Source organism: Gouania willdenowi, chromosome 24 (assembly GCF_900634775.1).
Source record: "Gouania willdenowi chromosome 24, fGouWil2.1, whole genome shotgun sequence".
Lineage (NCBI taxonomy): Eukaryota > Metazoa > Chordata > Actinopteri > Blenniiformes > Gobiesocidae > Gouania > Gouania willdenowi.
Window position 1 is genome coordinate 8,488,953 of NC_041066.1, and position 21,897 is coordinate 8,510,849.

The 21,897-nt window shown below is 40.1% G+C and overlaps 1 protein-coding gene across 6 annotated transcripts; it reads right to left on the minus strand.

Annotated features, from left to right (window-relative positions):
* Window positions 1-1,084: 1,084 nt before the first annotated feature.
* Window positions 1,085-21,083, minus strand: syt14b (synaptotagmin XIVb). 6 transcript variants are annotated; one of them, XM_028439577.1, is made up of 11 exons: window positions 21,023-21,071; window positions 17,640-17,687; window positions 16,450-16,506; window positions 13,195-13,262; window positions 9,480-10,400; window positions 9,131-9,262; window positions 6,114-6,379; window positions 4,433-4,870; window positions 3,793-3,970; window positions 3,567-3,623; window positions 1,085-2,588 (listed from the first exon to the last, which is right to left on the minus strand). In XM_028439577.1, the coding sequence occupies exons 5-11, from the start codon at window positions 10,366-10,368 to the stop codon at window positions 2,272-2,274; spliced, it is 2,277 nt and encodes a 758-aa protein (XP_028295378.1). In that variant the 5' UTR covers window positions 10,369-10,400; window positions 13,195-13,262; window positions 16,450-16,506; window positions 17,640-17,687; window positions 21,023-21,071; the 3' UTR covers window positions 1,085-2,271. The 6 variants fall into 6 exon arrangements, with proteins under 6 accessions (XP_028295378.1, XP_028295377.1, XP_028295379.1 ...); XM_028439576.1 differs by lacking the exon at window positions 16,450-16,506 and having other exon boundaries at window positions 21,023-21,083; XM_028439578.1 differs by lacking the exons at window positions 16,450-16,506; window positions 21,023-21,071 and adding an exon at window positions 20,569-20,750.
* Window positions 21,084-21,897: the final 814 nt, after the last annotated feature.

The window sequence follows — 21,897 nt, forward strand, 5'->3', positions numbered from 1 at the left end:
AAAAAGGCTCAGACGCCCACGTCAACAATTTAATACAAATATTTTCACTGATTAGGAAGCCTAGCAATGTAAGATGTTTAGACATGAGTCAAAACTGACCCGTTGTCATAAGAGATGCAAACAGTTTTATGTTTTATGTCATTATTTATTAAAGGTTTGGTAATTGGGATTAATTGAATTTTAACTTCAGTAATTGAGGACATCATTGTATTTGACTTGCAGGGGATAAATAATAATTGTAATTGGAAAAATTCCGTGTCAGTGAATTCATAATTGACTTGTAATTCAACATGGATAGTTAAAGATGTAATTGTAATTAAAAAATGCAACTGACCCCAACCTTGACGCAGAGTGACATGAAATACCTGCTAGGCTTTGATCAACCAAACCAACCGTCAGTGATCAATGTTTCTGATTTAAATATTTTAAATCATCAAGTCTATATCCTCATGAGTGACATTTGTCTGAACCATTTACTACGATATGGCTGAAGTGCATAGTTTTATGTATATGGTGGATAAAATTCAGTTAACCTGTGTTATACGGAGAAATTATCTAATCTATCTTATAAAATAATTCAACTAAGGGCATAAGAAAAAATAAATTGATTCGGCGATATATCGCTATATTTCACGGCGCGATTATTGTATCAATCCAAAAAATGTCAAAATGGATTTTTTTTATCATGTTGTTAAAATGGAAAAGAAACCATTTAATTGCGCTAACATATACATAACATGTAAATGCTTGGTCACTAGGTGTCAGTGAACCACATCAGACCTTGTTGAACAACGTCACTCCTTGATGCATTTTAGCTTGGATGTTGTTAGCACTTTATTTTCATAAAACATACTGGGCACTTTTATAGAGATACTGTATGTGTGTTTTTAAAGAATTCATCAGATTCTATCGTAGGAACAAAAAAAACATTTTTGAAACATACATTAACAGTTTGATCAACATTCCACTTGTTTTTGATATTGGTACTTGAATTACAGTTTAGTACCAATTACTTGTTCTTGCAAGTTTAAACTAAATTCAATGAATTGTATTTTATACCATTTTGTACTGCACACCCCTAATTTCAACTAAATACTGCTCACCTTTTTGATAAATTGGAAGTTTGATTGTCTTCATTGATGGCTAATTTGAAGTATTCTGCTTCAAAATGACAGACACAACAAACTAGTGACCCCCTCAGTTACTAAAAGAGGCTCAGAGTTGCAGACTGGTGGATTACAAAAGCTTTTTCCATTTGTTTTCTATTGCTTTTCGGTCTCAGGAACATTGGAAACACTCGTCCTATTTCTAGCACTAACTGGTGTGAAATCAAAGTAAGTGTGTAATAAAAGCGCTACGCTGGATGCTCTTCCCCCTTTTTCTGCCGGAATGCGAGGCGTGTGTGTCTCGTTAAACGCTGCGAAACAATCAGGAGGAATTAAATCTGCTTTACAATCTAACACAGTGACAGATGCCAAAGGCTAAAGCTAATCTCAACAGATGTGTTCTTTTTTTTTAAAAACAAATTAAAAAAAAAAAAAAAAAAATCTACTTATTTGTCACTAAAAGAATAGAAGCTCGGCTCTAAATTTCTCCCGGCGCGTTGTTCACTTTGCAGCAGACACGCTAATCCGCTCTGCTAGGTTTACATTTCCCTCCTCAGCGTGAAGCGCTGTGTTTCTACATGAATGAACATGGCTGAGCTGAAAAAGGCTCAATCTGTTCCACAGGAGAGGAAGCTACTGCTGCTGCTGCTTTCTTTGATAAAGTGACGTCTGATGCATAGTGTTGGAAGGAAAAATGTGGTAAACTGCGACTCGTACGTGTCAGGTGATTCTTGCATAATGCCGTGTGCATGTAAACACTGTAAAGACACTGTACAGAGTGCGTTGCAGCATGTTTTAGGCCCTTTGTAACAGTCGTATGTGTGTGTGTGTCAGTGGCTCGGACTGACGCACACGTCTGATATGCTGGTGGCAGCTGAGAAGCCTGGAGGTGAAAAAAGGAGGAAAGTCGAGGTCCAATGTTTTGAGCATCGTCCTGTAAACACTTGGTGCATGCACATTTTCTTCTTCTTTTGCTGTGAAGGAGAGCCAGCGTTGCTCAGTTGTTTGTTTGTCATCTGCAGCCTCAGATTAAAAGGGATTCCTACAATCTGGCAGTGAAGAGGAGAACCTGTCCTCCACATGCTTCACACGGTGGACCAGGTGCCTTCAGCCCTACAAGAACTCCAAAGTTACAGCTTCCACCACAGTCGTTACCTACGTCGTCCTATGTGTCTGTGAGCGTGTGCCAGTGACACACTTGTTGTCCCTCTGCATCCTTCATCTCTGTCCAGTGGCTTAGTTGCTCCTCGGTGGTGCTGTCCAGGCCCAGGGAGACCCAGCCCAGCCTCTCCCTGGGCCTCATGCTGCTGCGTCGGCAGAACACGGACACCACCAGAGAGACCTCGGAGAGCTGGAACAGAGCCACCTGGAACACAAAGGTCTCCTTGTAGGTGGGGTTGGGCTGTCCACGGCACACGGCCGTCTTACACTTGGACATCTCCTTCCCCTTGGAGTCCAGCATGGTTAACTTCACGTAGGTGTCTGAAAAGAAAAGAAAGTGGGTTGGTGAGGCAGCGCCATCGAGTGGTGGCAGACGAGAACTACAACTCAGTATAAACAGAAGAAAGCGCTGAATTCAGTCACCACATGTTGGCCGACTGATGTCCCAGGGAGGGAAAAATATCTCTAATTTATAGAAAACTCTTTTTTTCCTGTTTTATCTTCTGTTTGCTGGAGTCAGACTAAGAAGAGGAAACAACTCAGAGAACAGACTTACTAAGAATTAATTACATTTAGAAATAAAATTGTAAAATGATGAAACCCAAGAAAATTCATTTAAAAATAAAGATCAGAAAAATAATATGTAATACAGAATGTGAAATAAAAAATAAAAAAAGCTAGCCAAACTAGTAATTAAAAAATATCCAATGTGAGGAGTACAAAGATAATTATTATTATACTATTTCTCATTAGTTTTTTGCACCATCCACCAAGTAAAATTCCTTGTATTGTCTGAAAACTCTACTTGGCAATAAAACTGGTTCTGATTCTGAATAAAGTAAGCATTACTTTTATACATTCTTCATTTAAAATAAAGTTACAAATGCAGTCGTAAATTTCCACGGGAGCTTAAGCTTGGGAACATTGGGAATGTTCAAAAATATAAACTCTTCATACAAATTATTTATTGGAGTTAATTGGAAATTGGGGCAACCTTTAAATAACTGATGCTGATATTCTCAATGATGCTAAAATGTCTTTCAAAACTATATTTTTAACATTCCTGTTGTGGGCCAACCTTCAATTTAGAAACATTCCCATTATTTTCCATGGAAAGTTTCCAACTTTGACAATTCCCAAATTTTTGCAGCCCGAGTTGAAGCGTTTTTTAATTGTATTATTTTGAATGGATGCTAATATTTATATTTGTATATGATACAAGTATTTCCCATTTTGGTTTAATTCCTATTTTACAATCCTAGTTTAAAAGAAGCTTTGAATTACTGTTTGTTCTCTTACCTCTGATGACATACAGCTGCCCCCCTACGAAGTGTTTGACACAACATAACAGCCCGTCTGAAGTGAACACAACACCACGGCACACAAAGCGTTATAAAGAAGAGAGAGAGAGAGGAAGCAGGAGGTGAGCGTTCATGCACTCTAGGGTGAGCAGCACTTCTTTTAGTAATCGCCATCAAACAAAGTGCCACAACATGTGCAGCTGCAGCTCATGCACGGTACTCACTGACAGGTTTGTCGGACGCTGGGGTTTTGAAGTGGCTCCCCTGGATGACCTCGGCCGACAGGCGTCCTGTGGTTGAGTTGTAGATGAGGCCCAGGAGGATCTCTGGCACGGAGGAGTCGTCAGCACGGCAGGACAACGCTTCTCCACTACGAGACACGCTGACCAGAGAGCTACAGCCCTGCAAGTGCACAGGTGATCAGATTAGAGGAGGTGTAGAAGAGGGGGTGCAGGTGTGTAGAAGAGGAGGTGCAGGTGTGTAGAAAAGGTGCAGGTGTGTAGAGGAGGTGGTGCAGGTGTGTAGAAGAGAAGGTGCAGGTGTGTAGAAAAGGTGCAGGTGTGTAGAGGAGGTGGTGCAGGTGTGTAGAAGAGAAGGTGTAAGTGTGTAGAGGACGTGGTGCAGGTGTGCAGAAGAATAGGTGCAGGTGTGTAGAAGAGAAGGTGCAGGTGTGTAGAGGAGGAGGTGTAAGTGTGTAAAAGAGGAGGTGCAGGTGTGTACAGGAGGTGGTGCAGGTGTACAGAGGAGGAGATGCAGGTGCACAAAGGAGGAGGTGCAGGTGTGTAGAAAAGGAGATGGAGGTGTACAGAGGAGGAGGTGCATGTGTGTAGAAGAGGATGGGTGTGCATAGTGTGCTAAGCTAACCGTGATCTCAGTCCCAGGCTCCAGAGTCACAGGCAGAGCCATCTTGCCCTGCAGGTTGAGCTTGGTCAGGTAGAAAACTTTCTCCCCCAACACCTTCTCCTTCTTCATCCTCCTGATGCTGTAGAGCCTGAAACGTACAGCGTAATCTCCCAGAGCGTCCTGCTCCACTCTGGAAAACTTGAACGTCTCTGTGAAGATGGGACACGGCCCCTTTTGCACGCCCGTCTTGGCTCGCTGTTTCTTGGTGGGGAGCAGGACCAGGTGGACCTGCCACGAGATGTTTCCCGTCTGTTTAAGGGCGGGAATGTCGGTCGCCGCGGTGACCGTGACGGCCAACCACTGCTCGCTGGAGTCGTATTCGAAGGCAACGTCCAGGGTGCCGTATTTGGCAAAGGGCTCGGGCTCGTAGGCCAACGGGTGCAGAGAACCAGTAACATCCTGTGGAGAAAACATCAAAGATCACTGTCCGTCAAAGAAAAGTAAGGAATTGTCTCCTTAGGCTGAGATCAGAACAACTCCTTTTTTTAGAACGCAAAACTTTAACAAAAAATTGAGGCACACACTGAATATGCCTTTGTGTCATGTGACTAGTCATCTGATCGTGTTACCATGACAGCATTTCTTAATATGATCCCCTGCCATGATATTAGAGTTTACACATCACTGATTCCAATGTTGTCATGTTTCTTAAACATACAAATAATCCTAAAAATATTATTGGACATCAGATAAGTATTAATGACATGTATCTGTGACCAAGTTTTTTTGCTATGAACATTTTATCTATAAAAGAACAGGTGAACTTACTGAGTAACTAGCATATGGGTCATTCCATGTCATTTCAACACATTTTCAGGACATCCCACGCACTTCGGTCTCAAAACATTCTGAAATTTTTACCAATTGTTCTTTGATTATTTAATCGGCATGGACCCCAGGAAGAATAGCTGATAGCTAATGATTAAGCTAATGGGGCATCCTAAAAAAACAAACAAACAAACAAACAAACTCATTTTTAGTTTGATCAGATTAATACTTTTTGATATAGACCACTTAGTTGTATGTGTTGATTGTCGTGTATCCGTGTATTTTCTTCCATTTTCAGCTTCCAATATCTCATAAATTACATCACATAGGAAACTGAAATTTGGTACAGTAATACAGCTCCACCTACTCTCTCAGAATATACAAAAAGATCTGCTATACATCCTATCTGGTGGACTGTACCTAATTTCAGTTTCCTGTGATGTAGTTCCTGACTCTGAGATATTGGAAACTACAGATAAAAAAAAATTAAGGAAGCATAAAAATCAACACATACCCCCGTCACTAAATTAGCCATATCTCAAAAAGTATTTCTGATCAAACTAAAAATGTACAGAGTGCCTATTGAACAATCAGGGCACAATTGGTAAAAAATTTCTGAATTTTTTGTGACTGAAGTGCGTGGGAAATTGTATGGAATGACCCATTAGCGAGCAGCATTTAAGACACCTTTAGAGCTCCCTTATATGAGCGATCTCCTACCCTGCTATAATCCAACTGTTGCTTTTTCCCTTCAACCCATAACTGTAGCTAAATGTCTAAGTGATTGTTATCTAACCCTGCACTATAATCACAGTACAAGTTCAACCTCGCTTTCTAACGATACAAACACTGTGTATGTGTTGCCTGATCACACCTCTGGACCCACAACAGCAGTGCTGTCACTGGGGATGTCTTCCTCACAGCCTTTGTTCAGGTAACTCTCTGTGTCGTGGTCCTCGCTGACTTCACTAGAGCCGTGTGGGCTGGTGGAGCGTTGTATGGACGTCGCCCTCCGGACTCCTCTGCGCCGATCCGATCGGCATCGAGAGGACGGGCGAGCCTCGGGGGCCGCGTCCTGGTACGGAGGAGGCTGCAGTTCACTGAGGGATAACTCCTTCTTTATCCTCTGGATACTGTTGGCTGCTCTCACAACAAAGAGGAACACAGGAGGGGGAACGTGATACTGATGGAGTGTTACTGGATACACAGACACACAGTGGAGCTCAGAGTCATATTAAACTGGGAGACCATCCCAGTTAATCAATGCTGGTGTTTAAATCTTGATATATCCTGCAATAACTTTAAACAGTAGGAATTCTATTGTAGTGTCACAAAGAAAAACCTGAGCCATCCTACTTTTACATCAAATTCAAAGAACTTTTATTTTAATCCCTACCAAGAAACATGAAAGAAAGACAATAACATATCACATTGGAGTACTGGGGGGAAGCCACAAGAGCAGTGCTCCATTTGATAGATAAGAAATATGAAACAATGGGTCATAAGAAGAGGTAAAAAAGGCAAAAACCAAACTGGGCCCTTGTAGAGCGGGGCGGAGGAATTATAGGACAAATTTACGTGCTAAAAAAACTAACGCCATTAATCATTTCTCCAAACAGCGCAGAACCATTCTTGTTTCAAGAGGTCTTGGGATTCCAATAATACTGATGCGCAGACTATAATAGAAGACGGGAGACTTCGTTTGCGTTAATTTTGGCTTTGAAAAACACCGGATGGAAAACACAAGCCTCGTTGTGTGCAAGAAGGAGTTTGCCTTATCACCGGAGCTTTGCAGCTTCTGCTATTACCTCAATGCTAAACATGTAGCAGCTAGCGCGGACACTCGGACAGTGCTAACTGCTACATGCTGCAAACACGGCGTGACTGACAAATGAACAAACTCAATGGATGAATATTATTATCTGAAGGAGAGAGAAAGCAACAAGTTCGGTGTCAGAAAAGTGTTCTTACTGTTTACGATGTGCTACCTTTTAGCATTACATATGATGTTTAATATCACTTGTTTCTATTATTTGGAGATTGACAAAAGTACACATCAATATGACACATAGCCCTTGCGACTAATCTCAAACACAGCAGAATGTAAATGGCTACGCCTGCATCTAGTCTGTTAAAAACAAACAAAAAATGAATGACATTATAAAGCCACTTTGTTGAACATCATGTTTTGATCTGCCACAATAATGTAATTTAAATGAAAACACCTCAAGTTGAGGGCGTTCCTCAGCATTTTTTAGGTGCGATCAAAAACAAGATTAATTCGATTAATTAATTACAGAGAATGATTCATTAATCGCACAATTTTTTTCATCTCTTGACAGCACTATCAAATCCATCAAGGCCTTGGACTTTATGAAGTCTGTATGTCTGTGAGCACTTTGTGCATCATTAGGTTTACTGCCTCAGTGGAATGGTATCCATGTGTTAGTGAGTGTACCCGCCAGTACACCTCTAGAAAAACAAAGGTATGATCCTGGGATGGGAGAAAACTGAAACTTTTCTGGGTGTGAGAGAAATGAGGATACTGTCTGCATCATTAATGGGAATTTATTCACAGTGGGGGAAAAAGTATTTGGCAGCCAACAATTGTGCAAGTTGTCCCACTTAAAAAGATGAGAGGTCTGTAGTTTTCATCATAGGTACACTTCAACTGTGAGAGACAGAATGTGAAAAAAAAATACAGGAAATCACATTGTATGGTTTTTAAAGAACTCTCGTCTTTCTAAGTAGGACAACTTGCACAATCGGTGGCTGCCAAATACTTTTTTGCCGCAGTGTTTGTACCTTTATTCACACTCGGATAAAACAGGAAGGAACGCAGACGGTGGTCTATAAATAGTCTTTGTTCAACATTTGTTTGTATATTTCTAAAGCAGACATGCGCAACTGGGCTGGTGGCTCTCGGTCAAGTATTGTGCAACCCCCAAAATGTATGAATTATTTTTTTTAAAACACAAAATGATCAAAAAATACACACAAGAACATGGAAACAACAAATTTCACCCAAAATAAATCTATGGTTGAGAACGGTAGAGCAAACTTTAGATGATGAAAGAATAACATTAAAAGTTAAAGATAACTTGCACAAAATGAATACAATTTACCCTGAAAATAGATTAGGTAGACGACACGATTACATCATTTCATCAAAAGATGTGTGACAAAAGGCACTTACACTTTTTTATTTTTTATTCATCCCCGATTTCCTTTTATGTCTTTTAAACTTTTGCTTTCCCTTTTTTTCCATGTTCTGTTCTGTTTTGGTCTGTTTTGTTTTATTAAAAACAAAAGAAAATGCAGTGTACTTTTGATGACCGTTATCTGTGAAAATGACAATTTGTTTGTTAATTACTGCAATAACGTATTAAGAAAAATACATAAAATAACAGCAAAAAACATACTAAAGCATGGAAAAATACACAAAGACACATGCATGACTCCAAAAACACAAAATGACGACATACTGTAAATGGACTAAAAGACTCCAAATGTACACAAAATAGCAAATAAAACCGACAAACTTTGTTCTTTTCTTTATTCATGCTCAGATTGGTCATTATTCTAAATACTGACATGAATGTTGATAATGTGGAGCTTTGTTTGGATAATCACATTTTATGATGAAAGTCTGTTCTTCTCAGTGTTATCCTATTTTATTATTAATTGTATTTTGTATTTTATGCTTTTTTTTCCAGCTGCATTTACTGTTCATTCAGGAGTTTAATTCATTTAGTTTTGTTTGACAATGTTAATGGAGAAAATAAAATATCTTTCTATTCTTTCATTATCAGTGTTTGTGTTCTCCATTGGAACTCATTATTACCTTTTACTCATGTGTGTCCTCTCTACATTTATGAACCATGTGCTCACCCCGTTCACTGGAGGCCTCGCTGCTGTATCCTCCCTGCTCAGGGTTGGCTTTGTTGCTCCATGCTGACGTGCTGTTGGGCAAGGCAGCGGCCTCGGGGCTGTGCTCCTCTTCACTGTCTGAAAAAGCTTCCTCTGCACAGGGACACAAGGTGGTCCAGATCAAAGGTAAGTGCAGGTTTTACATTTTAAGAACAGAAGACAAACATCCAGTAAATAGTGAATGCTCAACATCACACTCTGTTATGTAAATGTTGAAGGAACACAGCACCATCAGAACGTGCACGTTAGACTAGGAAAGACGAGTAGTTCCGAGGAGAAGAGTTGGAAAAAGACCAGCACACGCTCTGACCTTTGCTGCTTTTCTCCTTCTCCTTCTTCTTCTTCTTCTTCTTCTTCTTCTTGCCTTTCTTGCTTTTTGTCTTTTTGTTCTCTTCTTCCGAGGCCTTGCCTGATTTCTTTGATTCCTCTTTGGATGCTTTCCCCTTCTTCTTGTCGGACTTTTTCTTTTTGGAAGATTTGGAAGGCTCAAGCTCTTCCTCGTCGTCTCCCTCCCTCTCAGGACCGTCCTGGACCTCCTCTCCCTTGTTGTTTTCCTCCTGCTTCGATGAAGGACTCTCACTTTCACTATGCAGAGGAGTTACGTCAGCTTTCACCTGAGCAGCCGACTGTTCTTCACTGCCTTTCTCTTCCTCGGCCTGTTGACAATCATCATCACTTTTCTCTTCTTCCTCGTCCTTTTTCAAAGCTTCTTTCTCCCGCTGCCTCTCCTTCCTCTCTCTCCTCCTCTGTTCTCTCTGCTCCTGGAGCTCTTTTTCCTTTTCTTTCCTCTTTGCTTCCTCCTCTAACTCTGCTTGCGTCCTTTTAACTCTCCAGCATCCGTCCCTCCATTCCCACTCCAGCTGATTGGCAGTGCAGTCTCTCGCTGCTGTATCACTGCTTTGGTTATTCTTAGCACTAGTGTGACCGTCTGAGTCTTTGGTTGTTTGCCACATGCTTTTAACGCCACTTTTACCTTCCTGAGTGGAGGATGCCTGACCCGTCTCATCATTTTCCCCTTCCTCGTCCTCCTGGACCTTACTGATGATGGTGGTAACCTGCTCCGTGAGCTGGTCGCTGACGGCGTAAGTGGCATCGCTGACAGCGGTGGCCAGATCGTCCACACGACTGGTGACTGAGTCCAAGATGGAGGAGATATTGACAGAGGGAAGGTTCTGCTGGAAGCTTTTGAAGAAGGCCATGTCTGCAGTGCAGTGCCACAGTCCTTAACACACTGATAGCAAAATGTATGTAGGCATTAGGGTTCAAATCTAAGTTTTATTAAAGTCCTAATCATACTGACTTCGATTTTATACATCTCCCAAAAAAAGATTCAGAAAATTACTCATTTCTTTCCAGGGATAGCAAAGGATATAAATATCTGTCATAAAGCTAGAGATGAACAGAATTAGATTTTTGGCTGATATCTGATTTTTACTACTCGTTTGGCTGATTACCGACACTGATCATTTTTCTCCCAAACCTCGCAAAGGTCATCAAGTTTCTGTAGTCGAATTAACATATAGAATTATTCTACATACTCTTTATAATGTTGTCCCGCTGGCAAATAGAGACATAAGACAAAGCTGAGAATAAGGGATGCACCAAAATAAAAATGATTTGCCGAAACCGAAAGTGAAGGCCGAGACCCAAAAAACAGAAAGAAATTATTTTGCCAGTCATTAGTGCCTTTGCATTCATGTCTATGACTTTGTACTCAAATTAAGTCAGTTCTCTCATAAAAACACAAAGTGCATTTCAGTTGTTGATGAAGAGCTACTTTTCTGCTTTATCACAGTCTCCCACTCCCACTCGTCTCCAAGCGGCTTCTCCGCATCCCTCGTGTTGAGCGATCGAGAGCTTTACTTGTGCCGAAAAAAGAAGACTCGTCCCCGCCCACGCCCTACAGAATAAGACCCGAACCTGTCCGACCAGAATAAAGAAGATGCCTCTTTAGGCCCGAACCTGTTTCAACCCGACACATCTGTGTGCGCATGTTAATCCGATGCAAGTTGCTTTAATAATTCAACTTAATAGACCCATTTCAATGTGGACAAACATGAGACACGTGCCTGACGTGCGCGCGCATACTCATTGGCAATGAATCAACAGCTGTTAAGGCTTGACAATAGTTCTAAGTATGTAGAAAGCTTGTCACCTGAGGACGCGGTTGCTTATTTAAGGAAACTCACACTGAACGATTGCGAGACCCGTGCAGCATTCCCAAAAACGAGTGGTCATCCGATGTGCGCTCCTGACCCAATGTTCAATGGCCAGACATTTATACATATCTGATAGAAAAACCCAGTGTATATACGAAAGAAAACCTAAAAGCATTACGTCTCTAGATGCTTATAACTACTTGTTATGAACGGGCAGGTAGACGGGCTGCTGCACTCGAAACCAAAGGTTTCCATGTATTTCCACGTATTCTGATCAGTTTCAACAGATGAGTTTCCATCTCTACATTAAATCTCTTCCTCACTGTCACATATCTGCATATCAGTCCATTTACAGATTTTTATACTGGATCCAAACTGAGATAGCGTTCCGTCTGCTCCCCGTGCACCATCGCCTCAGCAGCGATTACATTTACACGATCGCTTCTGAACAAATGTAACATGGTTATTTGGCAACTTTATGCTGTTTATTTCTATCATAAACCAGCTGATTTTTACTTTATCCAGAATGTTTCAGTGCTCTCTCTCTCCGTATGTGTGTGTGTGTCAGATACGTCAGCTGCCAGCCTCTGTTTGATAGCACGCAATCATTAGTCTTGTCTATTCTTCTGAAAAGGGTGCTCACCAGCCGGTATGTTGTAAAATTGAAGTCCTGGATTGTTGGTACTCCTATTTGTGCAATCAATAACGCAACACGATGGCATTGTGTTGTTTTTATACAAAAAGTGTTTCAATCGCTAGTACAATGTCGTTCTCCGGTTGTTTTTCACCGAGCCTGCGTGCGCATGCACCTAATTTAGTATGGATACGTCTAGTGATAGGTCAACATTATCGGCCGTTTTTTTACATGTATCGGCATCGGCCGATATGGGCTGCTGCGTTATTTCCGCATTATTTACAGAGAGCAGAAATATGTTTTACTTGTTCTTGTTCTACATCACCTGTTTTTAATATTTATTAAATATTTTTTACTTGTTGTCGTTCTACCTCACCTTTGTTAATTTCAATAAATGTTCTTTTTTTTAATAATTGAGACTCGTACCATTTGCTATCATTGTGTACTTTTTATGATGTAAATTGAGGGAGCAAAAGTAGTATCTGCTCCAAATATCGGCTCAAGAAAATCAGCAGTCCGTATCAGTCATCGGCTAAGGCTGATGGAAAAAAAATCGGTACCGGCATCGGCCCTAAAAAATCCATATCTGTCTATCCCTACATACGTCACATGAAATGGGTCTATTTACTAGTCCCTCATTCTGCATACAACTATAAAGATGAGAAGCAGCTTCATGCGCCGCTACAGATGGTACGTGTGTCTTTCTCGCGCTTATCCAAACATCACCTGACCATTTATTTACTGTGCAGTGTCCAAACCCAGCCCGAGCCCATGGTATAACAAACAAAATTAAGCCTAACAAAAAATGAAAGCTCTAGTGCGATTATTTCTTGCTTTATTCCAACATTCAGATAATTCAATTTTATAACGTAAATCAATTACAGTCGCGATGGATTGCAGAAGATCTGAATAAATCTAAGAGTTAACTTGATTGTTTTCACTCAGATATACTGGCCTTCCGGATAAGCGGATAATCCGGATAAGCGTGTGCTGGCCGCGGTGTTTTCTCATGTTTTCCCAACATCTTGTTTCAGACAAGTTGTTTTGGTCCAAAAGTGCATTTTCAGTTTTCAGCCAAAAGTGTTGTCTTTTGGAAACAAACTTTAAATCTCGGGTTACAGTTCTAATGTTTGACCGAATGAGAAAATCACCAGCGGTTTAACTCCACACCATCCTATCCACTGTGCGTGTGAAAGCAGCCTGTCTGATGACTCTGGGAGTGTGTTCTGTACCTGGATGGTTGCTTGTATATCCACTGAGATGTGACAGATCGTCTGTGCTCGCCACTGACAGCTTGTTGCTGAGGTAAAGAAAAAACAGAACCATCAGCGCTATGAAGGCTGCAATGGAAGAGAGGACACCCAGAAGCTCAGGAGAGACTGAGGAGGAGAAGAGAAACATGGAGAGGAGGGAAGAGGAAGGACAGGGACACCAAAACAAAGATGGAGAGAAGAGAAAACCCAAAGTTACACTCAGAAAAAGGAGAGAAACATTTACTTGTAACATATTGGACATATATATTAATGAGGAGGTAAATGAAAGTAGAGATGGTTGTCAGCTAAAAACAACATGTAAACTAACAGAACTTCTAACCTCTTGATTTCCCCTTAAAATCTTAAACACTATCATCTGTTACAATCTTTGAATAACTTTTCCTTGATGAGAGCCATTTTCCATTGGGGAAATTCTCTTTCTCGGCAAGGTTCATTTAATGACTGTTTCCACTTCAAAGGCGTACCTAATATAACCTACATAGTTATATGTAGGCCAGCCATACTCCATGTACCCATGCAGCCCGATGCTATTTTTATGAGTGCCTCAGAGGGCCTTTATCCTTCTGAAAAGAACAATATCTGATTGGGTCGCAAAGAAACTAAGACAATGAGGCATTAGAGCGGTTATTGAGAGCAGGAACCTTTGATGATGATAGCTTTGGAAATCAGAGGACTCAATTCACAGTTTGCACTGAGAGAGATGGACGTTAGGTTAAGTGTGGCCCATGCAATACCAGGAACATGAGAATGTGTGATGTTAATGGCTGATACAGTATGTGTACAAAGTTTGAATAATCGTCAAATCAATTATTAGAAAATAGCTTTAAGACATACACATGTATGGTGGTGGTTTTTAACTATGGTTGTGTTTTGCTTGGAACCATCAAATGTGGAGTTGAGCTGTTTGAACCTAAAGAGGTTCTTTCCTTCGAGATAAAGAGAAAGTGACTCAGTGTGAACCTTTTCTTTTTATTTCACAGAAAGGTGATAAAATCCCACCATGGAAGCCCTCACAACATAGTTAGTACCAAAGTCAATAAAAACTTAACCAACCACTCATCAGGACAAGAACCAACATCACGTCAATATGTAAAGGAAACTGGATTTCTTTTGAGGAAATCAACATCAAGATTCTGGCCATTCAACCTCAGTCAACTACTACCAAAGATTAGTTAAGTAACAGTGGCTGTGTTCGAAAGGGCACACTCCATACTATGCACTCAATGAGTATATACTGTCTACTATCAGTGTTGGGAGTAATGCGTTACAAAAGTAACGTAATTACAGTAAAGTATTACTTTTTGCTGTAATGCAGTAATGTAACGCATTACTAATACAATTTTGGTAATATTATACCCGTTACAAATCTCAGTAATGTGCGTTACGCATTTTAACCTGAGATGTGAAAAACAGCACCAGTAACTTGAAGAAACACCTGGACTGGTGCCACGCTAACACCAAGTTGACAGAACGAGATGCAGGCGTGACAAAGCAGCAGAAATGAAGTTTCTCTCGGTCTGCCGTGCTACTTGAACCAGGTAGGGCTTAAAGTATTCTGGCACCGTGTCGTATGGCTGAGACTGAGGCTCATACAGATCAGATTCCAGCTCTTAAATGTGCGGTGTAGAAGTTTTTGGTTTAGAAGTGCTTTTTGTAGAGACATTCACAGTAGAAATGCTGCTAGCTGGCAGCTAAACACAATAGCAGAGCTAACCAGAGCCGCCACTGCCGTCATCAATTTGACTGGTGGTCATGTTATCTCGTGACTGGTTTGACTGGTTTGTATTGAGCGCTCATAGAAAATAGTGTTACAATTTTACTGGTCACCATGTTAGCAGCAGTGAAAAACAGCACACTGAAAAAAGAGAATAAAAGAGTAGCTGTAACTGTCATAAGGCTATAGGTTACATTATAGTTGTTTCTAGCTCTATTGTGTTTCATATGAATAGGCCTAGACTTTAAATATTTACGATATCTTTATCATAACTTACCAGACTTTAACTTTGTCTGCTTTTGTGATTCTGACAGTCATTGTTACTTATTGTATTGCGCCTAGAGCCTTCACTGTACCTATTAAATTAAGTTGTTAGTAACATACACAGTTATTATGCTATACCACATCACCCTCCACTGGATATATAATCAGCATTTTAGAATGCTAGTCATACTTCTGCGGTTATTTTGGTGAAAGTAACTCAAAAGTAGTGTAACTCTACAATTCAGACAGTAATATTGTAATGTAACTAATTACTTTTAAAAATGACAGTAACTACTAATATGTAATTAACTACATTTTGAAAATAACTTGCTCAACACTGTCTACCATATACTATAAGTATGGTTAGGATGACGACCGTTCCCACTGACGTATACTTCCAAGTTTCCCAAGATGCATTTCGAACCTACAACGAGAAAAACCTGAAGCACACTGAGGCTAAATATCTCTGTTGATTCTCCACCTTTAAAAGTTCAGAAAGCATTTTAAGTGAGAAAGTGACCAATTAGAATATCAACATGTGGTCTTTTGAAACTTGCGGACACACATTTCATGCCGACATTTCGGAGTTTTTCGGAGACCTACCATTGTGCTACTGACAAAACTTCCAGGTAATTTCAAAACAAGAGCACTTTTTACAAAAGGGTTTAAAAAAACTAATAGAAGACAAGAAGAGATGCTTTTGTTTTGAAAAGGGGATGTTTGACTTTTAGCTTGAAGCCAGTCCCAGGACGATTTGATGTTCCACTCGCAATGCATCATGGGACGGTTGAGTAAGACTAGTGTACCCACTGCGCATACTTCAAAAATGTCCTGATACAGTATACATCCGGGTATTTCTCGCGTACTCAACCTTTCCATACTATCTAATGTGAACGCACACTTAGTATGAGTAGTACGTTAGTATGACATTTCGAACACAGCCAGTGACCTGTTCCTAATCTAAAATGGCTGACAGATAACTCACTAACATCCTAAAAGTCCTAACCTCTCAACTCATCAGTTTCAAGAAAGAACAGCCACTTTGAACTATGATGGTTTATATTTAGCAGAATTACCATAAGACAAAAGAACAACCTTCACAAACACCATTGAAGTCATCAGTTACCACAGCCGTCTGCACACTGCCATAATGATTAATGCCCAGAAAGCTGAGTACAGTTGATAAGATAAGAGACAGTAAAGCAGCAGCAGCAGCAGCAGCAGCAGAGGCTTACCTCCTCTATAAGACTATCTTCTGCTCCCAAAAAGCACTAGCAGCAGTACTTCTTCTGCTAAAGATAGAAAAAGGTCACAGAACAGGCAAAAACAAAGACGCCTCACTCCAGATTAATCCGACATGTATCCAATCCCATCATGCTTAGACTGCTCCGGCACAGGCCAGGCTTATGGAGCGACTCTTACTGCTAACAGTGGAGTGGATGGGTGCAGGCACGCTGGGGATGAACAGCTAAGTCTCTGCCCTCCGGCCTGTGATGACACTTCATACACGGCCCTACAGTGTCAACGGCGGCTGAATAATTTAAAGCTCACCTGATGACTCCATCAATGTAAACAGCAAGGTAGGGCGGTGTAGAAACGTGCCCTTTGAAACTGTTAACCCTTGCTTGACTTTAGGATGAACTTGTCTTTTCTTTTAAAGCCAGATTGGATGGATTTAGCAGATTTCCAAAAGCCAAACTCATCCTCTTTCAGTGCGAGCACTTTGTGCATCACAGCAGAAGATGAAATCCTTCTGACTAGCATGAACCAAGGCTCAGCCAAACTGGGCCAAAGGATATAATCTGACTTTTGATTGCAACTAATAACTCCACCAAGATGGCAGACAATGAAAGCGCAACCACTGGAGCATGTGGTGTTCAATAAATAACAGCTTAAAAGAAACAGGATTCTATTTTGATTTAACGTAGCCCCGCCTAAACAGGAAAGAACCCTTTTTCTACACTGATAAAGCACAACAATTGTCAATGTTTAATACATATTAATTTGATTTGAACCTTTTCAACCAGTGCGGGCTAAACTTTAGAAGCTGTGACGCTTGAGAAGTGCAGTCACTCTGGAAATGTTGCTTACACATGAACCTCCGATAAGAAACAAAACCTGCACGCTGAATAAATCATGAACACACCACTGCTTTCTATTGCTGATGAGAATGAAAACTTGATATCCTTTACATAATTCACACACATTGTTCCGTCAGAGGTTTGGATTTTGAAAAGAAAAACTTTACCGCAAGGAAAAGTTGTTTTTTTTTAATATACAGCATTTAGGAGGAAGTGGTGGTTAACATTACAGCTGTTGGGGTAACCAACCAACAAGCAAAAACACACTCAAATCTAAATGATTTTATGAGTTCATGAAGATGAACAGATAGACATGTTAGAGGTTGGTTTTAATGGAATCTTACCGCGTCTGGCACAGATGAGCTCATGAACATCACAGTTTCTCCCCCCTCCTGTGTCAAGAGAAAAGAAAAGAAAGTTGCAGGTCAGATGACTGCATCCCCTTTGTTGCTAAGCACTCGGAATCATCTGGTAATTTGGACAATACTGTAGGTTCTAGGGCTGCAAGGTTAATCGATATCGAATCGCAATCGAGGTTTTGACAACTGCAATAACGTAACCTCAAGAGGCTGAGGTTTTTTTTTTTTTACTTCTGCCTCTAACGTTTGAGTGATGTTCACCAATCAGAATGGTGGAGCTTTTTGATCTCAGGTTGAGCTGGAACAAATAAAAGATCTGAGTTTTTATAAGGCAGATCCTTAAGTGTTTAGACAGACGCTCAATGATTCCTCCAGAAGACGGCGCTGACCACATAAGACCAAATATTTTTTAAAGTAGATGAATGTGTTTTTGTTCTAATGCGGGGCAATTTCAGCAAGAAAATGTTGTTTGACAGTCTACAAGTAACATGACTTCATTCACTCATCATTTTAGCAGTTTAAATTTAAATGTATAAAATATAAAAATCTCAAATCGAATCGCAATCGCAATATTGGTCCAAAAAAATCTCAATTAGGTTTAGAATATTTCTCTTGTAAGTTAGAGAACAAACCAGTCCCAAAACAAGCAGTTGAGCCAACCTGTATCAAAGTTATTCCTGGTGCAGCAACTTTACTAATACACACTGTTACAGCCTCGAGTGACCTTATTCCTTTTCCTTGTTTCCTTTGTTCTGGCTGTGGGTTTGCCCCATTTTGTCACAACACACAAGTACATGTGAACACTTACATTTATTCATTTAATCGTTCATTTCCCCCCGTGTAAGTTATTCCTCTACAACAGAGATTAAATACAAATAAAACAAGACTTGCAGAGCCGCCAATTTTCACAGATCACAGAAAAATGAATGGAAAACACAAAGTTCACATTCTGCAACAGGAAAATCAATCAAAGTAAACCGGGTTTTTCCTCTCTCTCTTTCATTAAAATCTGGCCCCAGATCTGGTGACTGAATGTCTAGCAAGTAGGGGTGTTTAGAAAACTCGATTCAGCGAAATATCGCAACATTACGTCGCGCAATTCTCTGACATTGTAAGTGCACAAAGAAGTGCTGAAACCTGGACATGTTGACCAGCTTGTGTTTTTTTAATAAATTCATAAAAATAAAGTATTAACTTTCTACATTTATTTGTTGTTCTAGGCGTATACCTCAGTTAAGTTGCACTAAAGTCAAAGTTGGTTTCAAAGCCACAGGCAGATTGTATGTTGTTTTTTTATTTTAAGTTGTTGGCACATGACATGTTAAAGCCAATGTTTTGAGAGTAAAATATGCCAATAAAATATATTTCATACATAATGTTCTCATGAAGGTGTACACATTTACAGATTAGTTGTTTCTTAAGTCATATATACAAAAAAAAACACAATACTCGCCTTATACTTTAATATCGGGATATATCGCATCGTATCGTATTATGATCTATGTATCGGGATATGAATCGTATTGCCAGATGCCAGGCAATATACACACCCCTACTAGCAAGTGTAGCAAACAGACAAATATGTCCAATTTCTCTCATAATCTGGTTTAATCTTGTGACTGCAAACGAATGCAGAGGCTAAACTGAAACTCAAGGCCCGGGGGCCAAAACAGGTTCCTTAAATTAATCAGTTAGGCCCGCAGGAGAAAGTAAATATGACAGAAATTATGCAGTTGCAGATATCGCAGCCTCTCCAAATACACAAATGTAATAAAACTCCACAATATTTGCAGGGCTCACAGTTTTCCCACGCTTATATCACATGATGGCAGTCATTTTTAAGGTCAAGTTGTTGAAAGAACTCTCAGTTTTTCCAAAATACTGCAATTTTCCTTAAATTACTCAACAAAATTTTCATCAAATCAAATCAATATTGGTCACAAAATCAAGGAAATTAAGATATAGATAGCGTATTTCAGGGACTGCTTCATTTATTGCTTGAATATTGTCTGTGCCTTACATACTGTACATCTTTGACATGTGGAAGTAAAAACCCAGCCACAATGATGTTGAAATTACACATTTTCTCAGCAACCCATTTGTCATCAAACTGGTCCATTTTTTTGACCCCTGGCCTAAAATGATTTGACTGAATGAATGAATGAATTTAACACCCCTGGTTTGCCAGGTACATTTATGTAATATTAAAATTAATTCAAATAAAAACGGAATAATAAGATGACGGATTAGGGCCACATTAAAAAAATTAATCTTGGCACTACGAGAATAAAGTTGTAATATTTGGAGAATAAAGTTGTAATTTTATGACAATAAAGTCTTAATCTTATGAGAATAAACTTGAAATATTTGTGCGTTATGGAGAATGTAACTTAAGGGCCCGTCACTATTTTTTTATTTTTTGTTTGTTGTTGTTGTTTTGGTTTTGTTTTTCTACTTGTATTATTTGACTTGCAATTAAAAATAAAAAAAATTAATGGATTGGTGAAGTTTATAATCGATTCAAAATTGTGGATGATTAGAATTGCGATTCTAATGTGATTTTATTTTTTTTCCCCCCACCCCCCACCCTAGTGTTGGGAGGGTGTACACCCTGGACAGGACGCCAGTCCATCGCAAGACTGTGTGTTTTTTAAAAAATAATAATAATAATTAAAACATTTTTTTTAAATTTATTTTAATTTTTCAGAAATATCGGTCGAATTTTATTGCAACTCCAGGCGACAGAAGAAGGGGTCCCAACCCCAAGGTTGAAAAACTCTGCTTTAAAGGGAGATTTTTCACTTGGTCTGTCCACTAAATGTCAGTAACACATAGCAGAGAGAGAACGTCAACAACCCGCGCCACAGAAACAGTTTAACACAACAAACGGACTGTTTTCCAAAATGCATATTACGTGTTATTCATCCGCTGGGAAAAGTAGTCCTTATCCGATGCACAAAAACAAAAAACAAAAGTGGCTGTCACGTGACGCAAAGTGGCACATTATACTGAGAGTTGATGATAAATAGACATCTTAACCGGTCACAGATGAATCCAGGTTATTAATAACGTGACTCGTTTGATCGAATCGTCCGGTTTCGTCTCCGGTGACTTTCAGCATCACTTCCAGCGCGCGCAGCTTCATCCCACGGAGGGATCGCGACCGGCCGCCCTGCATCAGTGCGGCTGTCGGCCGTCCTTCTCCTCCGTGGCACTGCGGTACCCGCGGCGTCAGTGAGTCAACAGTGTTCCATCACACACTCCTCCGATACGACACATGGCAGTCGGTATATCAACCGTGTTTTAGTCCGTACCGGCTGGGTAAAGTTTCCCATGAGTCTCGTAGGACACCTGACACGAGTACCTACCGTCTATCGCCATGATGCTCCGTCCCGGACTCTACCATCTGAGTGTGTGTGTCTGTGGGGGAGGGGGGGAGGGGGGGGGTGTGAGTGATGGAGAGGGGAGGTCATTCATGCACCTGTGTGTAGTGTGTGTGTGTGTGTGTGTGTGTGTGTGTGTGTTGTGTAAGCACTAACACAGGATCGCAATGCTTGATGAAGCCACATTTTCACACAGCATCGCCATTACGTAACACTAAAGTGGAACGTGTGTGTATAAATGAATCCATTCCATCTTCTCTATCTGCTTTTACCCTGATCACAAATGATGAGCTGAAACCCAACAGCAATTTAGAAATCTGTTCCCCAAGGATCCTGGTTGTGAAACACCACATCATTTTGTAAAATGCATGCTGGGAGAACATGCAAACTAGACAGAAATGTCCCAGTGGGTCCACCTGGAAATTAAACCCAGGTCTTCTTTCAATAATAATAATAATGATAATAATTTTTTTTTGTTTTTTTTTTAATTAACTTTAAATTATCATTAATTTACTGTGTGTCTGTTTATGTGCTTTTCATATGAACTCCCTGGCTTCCTTCAGTGTAGAGTTTCATATTACATGTGTACAGTGTTTGTACCTGCATTAGAACCTGATGTGTAAATAACAGTGAACTGTTACAGTTGAATAGGAATTTATGTTCTTCTTCTTCTTCTTCTTCTTCTTCTTCTTCTTCTTCTTCTTCTTCTTCTTCTTCTTCTTCTTCTTCTTCTTCTTCTTCTTCTTCTTCTTCTTCTTCTTCTTCTTCTTCTGCCAGGGGGGCCCATTTTTCAAATGAGTACTCTTCCGTTAGTTCTTGTTAGATTGTAATGCAGTTTGGTATGAATATGATGAGACACT

Bases quoted from the DNA above. Each gene is read 5' to 3' on its own strand.
- syt14b (XM_028439576.1), bottom strand. From the start codon at position 10,368: ATGGCCTTCTTCAAAAGCTTCCAGCAGAACCTTCCCTCTGTCAATATC. The intron at 9,263-9,479 runs GTCAGAGCGTGT...GTCCCTGTGCAG, and splicing joins GAAGGAGAAAAGCAGCAAAG to AGGAAGCTTTTTCAGACAGT. The intron at 3,971-4,432 runs GTTAGCTTAGCA...GTGCACTTGCAG, and splicing joins AGCCTGGGACTGAGATCACG to GGCTGTAGCTCTCTGGTCAG.